Raw genomic sequence first — 13,311 nt, forward strand, 5'->3', positions numbered from 1 at the left:
GCAGCACCTTGTGTTTCCTGACATGTTAATCAATCTGGCACTTACTTATCATATCAATATCCCTGTGCCGTTTCCTTTCGTATTTTAAAGAATATGTGGTACTTGGTATTTTGGTATTAGCATCAGTTTTAGCACTTTTTGTCAAAGCCTTTCTGTCAATTACATAGCTAGTTAATGACTGATGGGACCACAAAACGAAGACACTACAATCCATTTTGAACAACTCTCAAATGTCATCATTACCTCACTTTCGCATTTTCTATTCTGTTTTACAATCCAGAGATTCTACGAGGAGTGATTGGTAAGTTTGTGGCCTAAGGTAGAAGGAGTCAATTTTAGAAAACCTAGCACATTTATTTTTCAACATAGTCCCCTCCTACATGTACACACTTAGTCCAGTGGTCGTGGAGCATACGGATCCCTTCCTTGTAGAAGTGGTCCACAGCAGGGGTGATTGTTAAGTTTGTGGCCTAAGGTGGAAGGAGATGAGTTATACAGCTCTTGTTACATGCACGTGCAGTTCAACTCTTTGAGTGATTATACAGAAAGTTTGAAGTTAATAACTCATCTCCTTCTATCTTAGACCACGAACTTATCAATCACCCCTGCTGTGGACCACTTCTGGAGGTCCAAGACGCCGACTTCTGCAAAGGAGGGATCCGTATGCTCCACGACCGCTGGACTAAGTGTGTAAACGTAGGAAAAATAAATGTGCTAGGTTGTCTAAAATTGACTCCTCCTACTTTAGGCAATCACCCCTGGTACCTTCGTCTTGTTTGCACACCCCTGAACCTGCGCTGCCTTTCCTCTACCATAGTAGTTAATGCAAGGCTTTTGTCAGTTTTGTATTCTCCACATCCAGTACAGTTTCCCCATCTGCTACCTCCTCAAAGTATCTTTGTTTAGATTTGTCTTGCTGCACCTTCCATTTTGTAGCCCACAATCTCCCCAGAGCCTGGAGGCAAATGTCAACAGTTACATAGCTAAATGTTATCATATCATTTCCCCTTTTAAGCTCCAGCAACTGGGGATTCCCTCGCAATCATGAGGGAGCACAACTCTCAACTTCCTAAAGGCTGTGCTCCAGAGAAAAGTCAACAGCACTCTAATGCTTAATCCAAGTTTCAATTAATATGTCTGAAGATGAACTCTTGCAAGAGGGCTGACAGGCAGGTGGCGAATACTGGATGGGGAAAGTGAGCCGTTGTAGTGATCGAAGCTAGTGATTTGACACTGCCTGAGACAACTATGGTTGAGAAGAAGGAATGGAAGATGAGAGAAGAGGACAAAAACCAAGATTTTCAGTTGGAAACTGAAGAACACTGCTCTCTCACAGGGTGTCTTCAGAAATCTGCTAAGATACTGTTGGCCCTTCTGTTCTGATCAGAGGTGGCAGGCATTACATATCTTTGTTGTGATTAGCAATTAAGATCAGTTTGGGGAACACTATGCAAGAATAAAATGTTGATGAGTCTCACAGCTGCCAGTAGCAGGAGACTGCTGCAAATCCAGAACTTAAAGTCTGTGAGCATGAAACCTGCAGCAGGGAGAATTAAAGTTAACTATATAATATCCAGCCATATATAGTTTCCACATTAAAGACATCCCATCAATCCTCGGTGTTTCGCCTGTCCTTGATTGGCCATATTATCTGAATGTTTTCTTTTATCTATCAGACTATTGGTAATCTTTGCTTCACTTGAGGATTGATCCCCTTTCCGATATCCTTCTCTTCAGAACAGACCAATGCTAAATGCTTATTGAATACCTCCATCTCCTTTGATCATTCTCTATATCCCAATAATCCTCACTTCTTACGGTTTCTATTTTCCTATTAATGAAGTACTTGGATGACTAGAGTTGTGAAGGACTTTAATGTGCCTTTTAATGACTTTCTAATTTGTTTTGCTCGCTGTTTCTGTCTTTCTTAAATGGATCAGATGAGCTGCATTTAGCCCCTTTTAGATTTATTGTCTTCATGGACTTCTCTGGGATGGAAACAAGGGCTCACATGAGCCAACATCCACCCCCAAGCATCATCCCATCCACCCCACACCTGAGGGTGATCCAGTTATGTATAGCAAGGCCTTAGAGGTAGGTAAGCTTCAGCTGGTCTTTGGCTGGAACCCACCCACTGAACACATCGCTAATTCTCCTAATGACCTTTGTCAGGATACAAAACTAGAAGTAGAACCATGCTTCTTTCAAGATGGTAAAACCTTCATAATATCTTTTTTAAATGTTCAATTACTAGGCCAATTAAGGACATTAATTTTCATCCTCTGGTCTTCATGTACTGATCTCTTCCCTTCCACAAGGCCTTCTCGTAATCTGCACCCTATGATCCACACATGCCATCCAGACCATATATCAAATCAAAAGAAGGGCAGAACTTTCAGCATGTTAAGTGTGGAAAGGTGCTGTTGTATGGCACAACACCAAAAACCTTGGTGCCTTTCAAGCCCTCAAAAGAATTTCACTGCAGAATGCCATGTAACACACATTTCTGGGCAACTTTCTCTCTTCTATTTCAGAAATTCGTTATCATTCATATTTTGCCTTATTTTCATGGTATCATCTTGGGATCTTATACTGGCAGAGTATAAATGCAAATTATTCTAGGTGCTATCGGTATGTTGAAAAGTCTGATATTTATAAGAGCCATTGACTCATATTTGGATTTAGAACGTAAGTCTATTGCACACTCCGGAGCAGAAGGCAGCAGTAATGCACCGTTAAGCTAGGTGCCAACCGCCGTAAAACAAGACGAAGAAGAAGACTCACATTCAGTACATATCATCATGTGTGATGGCTCTGTAGCTGGGTCCTGGGTAAAAACACAGGATGACTGTAAATGAGAAAACTAAAATAAAAACATGCTCTTCTATGAGACTTTATGTCTACAATAAATTTACTTTATATGACTGATTTATATCATTTTCCTTAAATAATGTAATCTAACAGTTCTATTTGGAACACACCATCATCAACAGGCATCACCAACTGATTGAAGTCAATTCTAACATTTATTAACAGGTCACATGTTGATGTGTGAAAAAAATGTTATTAACATTACTGCGGAGCATCAGCTTCATAAGAAAGTATAGAGCACTTTTATTTTGATGATGCAAATCAATCAAAGAGATTCATTGTTTTTTTTTTGTTACCACATTATTGGGCATGTAAAGCACAAGGGTGTTCCTTGTTAGAAAAAAATTCCTCCAAATGAAAGGAATGCCACTTGAATTTATTTAGAATCCTACTAGGAACTGACCATGTTCCTGCTGGTAGCTGGGCAACTTCCTTCGAGTAAACAACAGAGATTCAGTTCTGCAGGATTATTATTTGCAAGTGTTTCCTTTGTGTAAGCCAGAACTGGCAACTTCATTTAAGCTCTGTCAGCTAACGGAAAGTGCCAGCTGTGGAATTTATTGCTCATTCATCCGCTGTACATCATTGGAAGCTAGTACATCCCGCAAGAGTTTGGATTCTTGAATTTCAGGAAAGTAAGGACAGACAGCTGCCAAAGATCTCCCTGATGCTACACTTGCAATAATCTGCTTATTGAAGTTATTAGTACTGAGCACACGGAAGGAACCATGATGCAAAAATTTTCATCCAATTCTTTTTAATTGTGCCATGTATAACTATATGAATACCAAGAAGTTGCTGCTGAGAACCTAGTAACATACTAAATATTTCCAATCCTAGCTAAAGCAATATGGAAACATCCCACGTCTCATGTTGTTCTCTGATATGGTAACAATGCGATGTTGGCTTGGTTGCGTTGAAGACTTAATTATATTGGCAAATTAATTTCAGATTGGAATTCTGTGTATTTTGGCAATAACATGTAACTTAAAATTAAGTAGATTAATGAATCTTGGCCTTGGAAAGATCCTGAACCTACTTGCAAATGCAGAAATTGCGCTGTGAGATATCACCCATGAAAGGCAAAGTATAAATATGTTCTCTGGCAATGGCAGTGTTAATTAGAAAGTTTTTAGAAATATTGACTGGACATTTTTGGCTGGAAGAGAGATTTCCTATATTTTTCAATTGAAAAGAAAATCAGGTTAATATTCGGAATTCAACTGGGTACAAAAATCCAAAGGGAAATTGTGAGACGAGTGAACTTTAACCGTAACTGTTAAGTGTTGTAATCCAACCAACATACATCAAAGTTGCTGGTGAACGCAGCAGGCCAAGCAGCATCTGTAGGAAGAGGTGCAGTTGACGTTTCAGTCCTGACGAAGGGTCTCGGCCTGAAACGTCGACTACACCTCTTCCTACAGATGCTGCTTGGCCTGCTGCGTTCACCAGCAACTTTGATGTATGTTGCTGGAATTTCCAGCATCTGCAGAATTCCTGTTGTTAGTGTTGTAATCCATTGCTTTCAGTAGGAGACTAAGGCCCAATCACTTCAAATATAATGTTATTTTTAGGACAGGTACAGAAATAAATTTTAAAAAATCACTTGCACAAACAAGATACAACTTAAAAGTAATGTAATATTTGAAGTCGAATTCTTCATCAATTTAGCCTTTGTGGCTAAGAAACTCCAATAGATCTAGTAGCTGTTATCAACCAGACTTTGACTCAACAATTTACAAACCAATTTACAAGTATAGTAGATGAAGGAAAAAAGTGAAATTTATTTACCCATTGTTAAAATCCAAGATTCCTTCACTCATTAGATGCAGACAGTTCTGAGGTGTGAGCCATTCGACCCCCTGAGCACTCCTGCGTTATGTGATTTCTTGGTTAATCAGAAAATCCTTTCATCCTTTTTTGATTATTTTAGTAATCAAAAATCCATAGGGCCACAATTTAAACTAATTAAATGATCCAAATGTTCAACAACCATTCTGCAAGGTTGTGTTTCCTAACTTCTTACAAACTAGCTTTACTTTGCTCATTTCCCTTCTCAAGTAGTAGCACTCCATTCACTAATGTCCTAACCCAGCATTACCATTAAGTGTACTGGAAAGGGTAATAAGATATTGTTAGGTGAATTGATCTCTAACTTGCAGAGGCTGAATCCCACTCTCTGATATTTTATAGCTCTTCGAATCATAAACCGTATTACTGAACATCAGACCACTTTTCCCGGCTTTCACTGCCTTCATCTTTGAGTGAAAAATACCAAGAAAAAACTTTACTGAGAAACCAGTTTTGAAGACGTAAGACTTCTCAGACATCAATGGGCTTCTCAAGTAGGACTAATAAGGCATTCATGTATCCTGAATACTAAAGATTAAAGATTATAGATTAGCTTTATTTGTCACCACATATAGTACTTCGAAACATATAGTGAAATGCATCGTCTTGCATCAATGACTGACACAGTCTACAGCGATGCCGGGGGCAGCCTGCAAGTATGTTCACTTTTCCAGCATCAACGCAGCGATGTTTTAGTCTGAGACCCTTGTTTAGGACTGAGAAGAAAGTGGGAAGATGCCAGATCAAAAAGGTGGGGGAAGGGGAAAAAGGCTGTCTGGGAGGTGATAGGTGAAACTGGGTGGGTGTGAAAGATCAAGGGCTGGAGAATATAGAATCTGATAGAAGAGGAGAGTGGATAATAGGAGAAAGAGGAGGAGGATGGAACATAGAAAAAAGTAATAAACAAGCGAAAAGAAGAGGAAGATCAGAGTGGGGACTGGGCTGGGCTGGGGGGGGGGGGGGGAGGACGCGGGGAGGAATTTGTTCACCGGAAGGAGAAATCGATATTCATGCTATCAGGTTGGAGGCTACCCAGACAGAATATAATGCATTGCTCCTCCATCCTGAGGGTGGTCTCATCTTGGCACATGAAGAGGCCATGGAATGACGTGTCAGAAAGGGAAAAAGGGAGTGGGAATTGGAATTAAAATGTTGCCCACCAAGAAGGCCCAGTTGTGGCAGATGGTGTGAAGGTGCTAACTTGGTGCATGTACAAGTTTAGATAATACTTCTTCCTACAATGGATAAAAATGTTGAACTTTATGAAAGAATTCCTAGAATTCAGTTCTTAAACTGGTCTGCTGCGCCTTAAATTTAATTAAGTTTATTCAAGTTTGAGGAGCAGTAGCCCAAAATCCATGCTCACTGGCCCTCAGCCTTGGCTTTCCTGTGGTCTAAATCTGGCTGGCTGTATTGTTTTGGTTGCTTTCTTTGCAGACCTACTCAAATGAAAACAATGCCTTAAAAATAATTAACTGCTCCTCTTTACAGAAAAGGGCAGAATTTGTCATTTGAATGAGGGATACATGTTCAGCCACTGAGTTGGGTTGTTTTCGGCTTGACCCTGAATAATTCCATGATAAAGGAGCAGATTTGACAGCTGCTCTTTTAATGCTGGATCAATAATAGGCCAGATGGGCTTCAAGCCAGGCCACTCCTCATGCTTGCCACCTGCACTATTTCTCAGCTGACCTACTTTCTGTGGCCCCTGTTTGCATTTCCAGGCTGCACTACTATGGTTTGCTCAGTGAAGCAGACTGATGTGTGAGGCAAGCAAGCCTCAGCTGGCAGATTCTCATGCCCTGCTCCTGTACTCTTTGAATGACCTTCTGACAGCCCATTGCTGACAGAGACATTGAACGGTCAGATAAACTCCTCGGGTTTCCAGCTGGGTACAAGTATAAATTTTAACAGATGTTTCGGTGACAAGCTGTGCCATCTTAATCTGGGATAATGCCTGGGCATGTCTAGCCGGATGATATTTATACCCCCGTCATCCATCTCTCCTGATTGATTAGTCCTCATACAATCAGGTTTCTGCTGTCCCACCTTGTTTACAATGAAATTCCAGTTCTTACTTGGAGTGAGACATTCAACTTTGTTTAAATTCTTTTCCTTTACTTTTATTTCAATGGTTTCCTTCACCAAGTGGTCTCAAAAGCTATTGGCATGGGGAAAGCGTTCAAATTCCTTACAGAAAACGATGGGAACTTAACCTGGGTTGCTGGTACTGTGAAGCATTGTGCTAACCACTACACTACCGTGCCACCCACGGTATGGAATGGGCCAAACACAGGCAAATGGGACTCCCCTAGATAGGCATCTTAGTCAGCATGGATGTGCTGGGCCAAAAGGCTGCGCTATATTACTCGAAGCTGGAGTGAACACTCATCTCAGTATGCATGAGTTCCACACCTCAGCAGATCCAGAAGTAGGCTGCATTGACATTTAGTTTATCCCCGACTTCCACCATGCAATGCATAGGTGTAGAAATCATCAAAGAGCTGTGTAGAGCACCTCTACTAAACCCCCAATACAAGCAGGCAACTGTGGAGGCCAAGCCTTTACATATATTTCAAGGAGAAATTGATAGAAATTGATAGATTCTTGATTGATCAGGGCATAAAGAAATATGAAGAGAAGGCAGGAGATTGAGGCTGAGAGGAAAATTGGATCAGCCACAGCAAATAACCTAATTCTGCTTCTATATCTTATGATGTTTATGGTAATTATGGATCTTACTGAGTTTGGCTCTCTAGTACATTGCTATTCAACGTGCCAGTCTATGGCATTGTGGCATCTGGAGACTCGCAGAGAACCACCATCGTCATACTCGATTATCCCACACAGTAATGGGCTCGCACAAATCTCATAGACAAGACAAAGCAAAGTTTAATTGCAGTTATTTTCACGATAAATGAAGTCTTCCTGTATCAGCGCTGGAAAGTTCGATGATCCAGCTATCAGAGGGAGTGGGAAGACGATGAAAAATGAGGCAACCTTTCAGCTGTGAACATTGATCTGAGTCTCAGAGGATTTTTCTTGGACAAATTGAGAGACCATTAGTGTAACTTAAAATCTGAGAGAAATCTGTCAGGTCTTTGATGCCAATGGTAGCAGCATATGAAATGCATTCAAATAGCTTATACTAGAATCTCTGCTGGGGAAACTAATCAATGATGCTTTCAAACAGCAACAGCTTTAATCAGATTCATGGGGCAAGGCAGAGAATGGGGCTTAAGAAAGCCATTTCTGACTTTCTCTGTGAGAAGGTTCATTATTTCTATTGTGACAGAGGTACAGAAAATAAAAGTCCCACAACTACAGGAACAGTGAAGCTGCATTAAAGGGTTGGAAAATATATCAGGCTGAAAAGATGGACCTCCGAATACTCTCATTAATGTGCATGACATCTCTGGTGCAGTTTAAAAACAAAAATTTAAATGTTCCACTATACTTGTTACAAGCATAATAATAGTTACGCATACTGTTTACACTATGGAAAACTCTTTATTATGTCACTGAAACCATTAACTTTCTCCTGTCTGCTTGTTCACATTCCATACAGAATAACATTTTAAATTTCCAGATAGCAAATCTGAAGAGATGCACTAAACTGAGAAATCTTGTGAATATTGCTAGTGAATGCAGGATTAATGTTCCAAAACAAAAGAACAAATTTGCCTCTTGCAGTTGCTGTTCTGAAAGCCTCATAACTTGGTGTAGCAGAGAGGAAGGGTACTATATCATGTGTTTGACAAACTTCTACCCTATTTCTAGCAGTTAATTTTCATGGCTAGGAGAGATGTTTGGCAGTAACTCACATGTGCATCATTCACAGGGTGCTTAGTCTTATAGAGACATGACTCAACTTTTAGTGGCTGTTATCTACAATGCCATGCAAGCCCTTGATGATCCAGGAAGTGAGGCATTGCCTTTACAACATCACTGGGCCATTCTTTCACAGAAAGCAACCTATGGATTCTGTATTTAATCATACATCCCTTCTCACCCAAGGTTGCTGGCTACTTTACATAAATTGTGCTCAGTACACGGCCTCACTATTACCATGATAGCAAATCAAAGTACACTATTTAAATAATTTCATAAAGTGTACTCAGTGGCCACTTCATTAAGTCTACCTGTACACCTACTCGTTAATGCAAACATCTAATCGGCTAATCATGTGGCAGCAACTCAATGCATAAACACTTGCAGACACAGACAAGAGGTTCAGTTGTCGTTAGGACCGAACATCAGAGTGGGGAAGAAATGTGACCTCAGTGACATTGACTTTGGAATGATCGTTGGTGCTAGACAAGGGGTGGTTTGAGTATCTCATAAGCTATTGATCTCCTTCGATTTTCATGCAGAACAGTTTCTAGAGTTTACAGCCAATGGTGCGAAAAGCTAAAAAGATCCAGTGAGCAGCATTTTTGTTGGCAAAAGTGACTTGTTAATGAGAAAGGCTGCAGGAGAATGGCCAGGCAAGTTCAAGTTGCAACTCAAATAACTACGCATTAAAACTGTGGTGTATGAGCATCTGTGACTACGCAACATGTTGAACCTTGAAATGCGTTGGCTACAGAAGCAGAAGATCAGTAACATGCACTCAGTGGCCACTTGAATAAAGTGGCCACTGGGTGCATAATGAATAAATCAATCTACTTTCAAAAGGGATGTTATCTTCCGCTAATAGAACTCCACGTGACATGGTGATATTTTTTTAATTCTCTTTTAGGGTGGAAATTAAACCCAGTTGTGGGTGCAGTGTACAGCCCCGAATTCTATGCAGGTAAGATAACCCAAATTCATTCTTGATCCAAAGTTTTGGTTCATTATCTTGTACAACTTGCCAGTGTCACAGTTTATAACTTAAGCTGCTGGTGCCAATTCAAATTTATTCCAGGAGTTAAAGGCAGTAACAATTTCACAGGTGAGCTGTATTTATTTCTTCCTCAAGTACAAATTCTTTGCTCCCTGCTACTTACCCAAGGAGATGTGTGCTAACTTAATAAGACCAAGACAGGTATCTGAAGTAATTCCAGGGCTGTAATTGGTTCTATTGTTAGTAGGAGCACCCAGAAAAACAAAAAATTTTTATAACTATCATTTGCTAATGGATAATGATGTATACATCAAGAATATCCACTTGCTGTTTAACGAAAGGGCATTATTGGTACAGAGAGGCTCTATTTTTTGAGATGTCTGTATAAACTGCTTTACATCTTGTAGGTTTTGTTGGTCAACTCATAACGTCAGCGTATCATTTATATAATTTTATGCCTCAATCTTCAATGCAGTCAGTGACCTATTTTCCCTGTTGCTAATACACTACAATGTTTGAAAGTTTTAACTAGGACTGAACTGTGGTTTCAACTCTGCTAATATTGTGGCAGAATGAAGAAATTAATTATGTAGTTGCTTATTTTTCAGATGCATATTCTTTTACATTGGAATTAATTTCACATGCATAAATTAATGATGTTCTTGTATCAGTAACATGATATGAAATGTTTGACAACTTGAATTTCAAATGGGCAAATACTATTATCATTATGGAATCAGACTTGCATAAATTTTAGATTATATCTTTAAGTCTCATTGTTTATTTATAACCTATAATAGAACGTTAAATGTCATCTTTGTTATGTATTTGTTTTATATTTACTGTTCATTGAGATTACCTTTCTTTCTACTGTTGCAGTAAGATACTTTGTCCTTCCTTACTTTGGTATTCCTAATACTTAGTACTGAAGTCTACAGGTGACAATTTGCAGAGTCGCAATCGCAGCTTTTCTTGTTAATAAGAGGCACTTTTGGAGTTGATACCTGTTTTGCACCTAGTCTGATTTTGCTGACATTGAAACCCAATAACTGAGGTAGAGTTTTGGTTATTTCAGATCACTTAGATCTGTGCTGCATCTGCTACATATGACTTTAATATTGTTTGTTTGAAGATTGGATAAGGAACTTGATTGCAGGTTCATAAGTATTTGCATGTTTTGCAATTAGTTCTATTTGGCAATAACACAGTTCCTGAAGTTGCAAGAAATGGATTTTTTTTTTTTGCAAGTTATCTCTGCATATTTTGGAACCATTGCTGGATGTAATGGAAAGCAAATACATTTCACATGAGAGATTGACAGTGATATCAGTCGGAATGTGTTTGGCCTCCTTGGGTTGTTTCATTGGTGGTTTCAACTTGGACTTCAATATTTAAACCCAATGTTAAATTGGCATGTGAAGGGGTAAAGCTAGTTGTAGATGGAGTAGTGTCTATAATTGGATATATTTGCACTGTTATATGAGGTTGGCTAGTGGTCACGACTTGTAAGGCAGATTTTATACCACTGTTTAAATGGAAACCTTACCACCATACTGTAAATTAATGTTTACTTAGGTTAGAGTCAACCCTGCTGCATAAATTAATACAGGTATAATTGGTCTAACATGCTGTTTGTTCTCCAAACAGATGTAAAATAAGAGACTTGGAAATGATCTGAGACGACCAATTTCAGTACTAACAGGAAAAATAGAGAATCTCAGAAGCTAGTGAGGGTCCTTGAGAATTTTATTGACACTCTGCCAATTCACTAAAACTACACATAACCATTCCTTATTGAGATAAATAGTATTGTCTTCCACTTAACCCTAGTGCAAACACTATCATAATATATGGCTAAAGACTATTTTCTAAACAGGAAGCAAATTCAGAAATTGAAGGTTCAAAAGGACTTGGGAATCCTAGTGCAGGAATCTCTGAAGGTTAACTTCAGGTTGAGTCAATAGTAAGGAAGGCAACTGCAATGTTAGCATTCATTTCCAGAGGACTGGAATATAAGCAAGTCTAAAATACTGAGACTTTGGCCGGGCTACATTTGGGGCATTGTGATAATATTTGAGTACCATATCTAAGGAAGGATGTGGTAGCATTGGAGAAGGTCAAGAAGGGGTTTCAGAGAATGATTTCAGTAATGAGAGGATAACATCTGAGGAGTGGTTGATGGCTCTGGGCATGTACTCACCGGAGATTAGAAGATTGAGGGGGCATCTCATTGAAACCACCTACTGAATTTTAAAATGCATAGTTAGAGTGAATGTGGAGAGGAAGTTTTCAATGATTAGGAGAGTCTAGGGCCAGAGGGCACAGCCTCAGAATAGAAGGATGTCCCTTCAGAACAGAATAAGGAATAATTTATTTAACCAGAGCATGGTGAAGCGTTTGAATTCATTGCCACAAATGGCTGTGTAGGCCAAGTCATTGTGTATATTTAAAGTGGAGGTTGATAAGTTCTTGATTAGTAAGAATGTTGAAGGTTACAGGGAGAAGGCAGGAGAATGGGGTTGAGAGGGAAAATAAATAAGCCATGATCGAATGGTGGAGCAGACACGATGGGCTGTATGGCCTAATTCTGCTTCTGTATCTTATGTTCTCCAAGATCTTTCTTTGTATTATCTTTCAATAATTTAATAAATGAACAGTAATCTCACAACAATTGACTGGAGATACACTTTATCTTTAAAAAAAATCTCCTAATTTCTCTCTGATCAAAAGTGTACCCAAAATAACTGCCCTAAAGGTACAGAAATTGCTGGAGCTGCTGATGGGATAATAAGATTGTGGAGTGAAGATTAAGTAATTATGGCAAGGATTTGCTTTTCCCCACCCTTCAACGCTTTACTTCTTGGAGTAAATAGAGAGAAATCTGAAATGAATTTGGAGGCTCCTCGAGCAATACGACATTGAAGCAGGCCATTCAGCCTGAATCCATGACGTCCCCATTGTCCACGTAGTTAGTTCTAATTTCCTATGCTCAACTCGTAGTCCTCCAGGCCCTTCCCCTCCAGGTATGTACCTAGAAATATAGAAAACCCACAGCATGATACAGGCCCTTAGGCCCACAATGCTGTGCCAAACATGTACTTACTTTAGAAATTACCTTGGGTTACCCATAGCCCTCTATTTTTCTAAACTCCATGTACCTATCCAGGAGACTCTTAAAAGACCCTATTGTGTCCACAGTAGTTCTTGGGCCATAGTCTTCTGTGTCTTTGTTTTGGCTGTCCAAGTGCTTGCCCACGTGCTTCTTAAATATTGTGTTGTAGCATCTTTAAAAAACAAGCAGTGCATTACAGGGTGGGAAATTTCTTTCTTAAGACACTTCTAGCCTCTTATCCCTTACCCTAACCCTGTGCCCTTTGACTTTGACACCTTTAAAAGAGAGAAAACGTTTCTTACCATATACCCCATCTATGCCTCTGAACACTTTTTATGCTTCTTAAATTATACTCTTGTACCGGCATCAAACACTTTCTCTGGGAGTTCATTTCATATTCTCACCACCTTTTGTGTGAAAAAAGCTGCTGTTCAGGTCCTTTTTAAATCTTTCCCCATCCAGCCTAAATTTATTCCCCTGCCCTGAGGAAAAGACTGTTAGTATTCACCTTATAATTTTAAATACTCCTATAAGGTTACCCCTTATTCTCCTATGTTTTAAGGAATAAAGACCAAGCCTGGTCCACCTCTCCCTACTCCTCAAGCTGTCCCATCCTGGCAACACCCTCATAAATCTTTTCTACACTGTT

General features: G+C 39.5%; 1 protein-coding gene across 15 annotated transcripts in view; it reads left to right on the forward strand.

Moving 5' to 3' along the window:
• The window catches only part of rbfox1 (RNA binding fox-1 homolog 1), a 1,583,823-nt gene that overhangs the window by 1,454,670 nt on the left and 115,842 nt on the right, over window positions 1-13,311 (forward strand). For all 15 annotated transcript variants that reach the window (XM_063058997.1, XM_063058996.1, XM_063059001.1 and 12 more), the window contains one exon: window positions 9,464-9,517. In XM_063058997.1, coding sequence (XP_062915067.1) covers window positions 9,464-9,517 — 54 coding nt within the window. The remainder of the gene's footprint in view (window positions 1-9,463; window positions 9,518-13,311) is intronic.

This window comes from Mobula hypostoma, chromosome 9, assembly GCF_963921235.1.
Source record: "Mobula hypostoma chromosome 9, sMobHyp1.1, whole genome shotgun sequence".
Lineage (NCBI taxonomy): Eukaryota > Metazoa > Chordata > Chondrichthyes > Myliobatiformes > Myliobatidae > Mobula > Mobula hypostoma.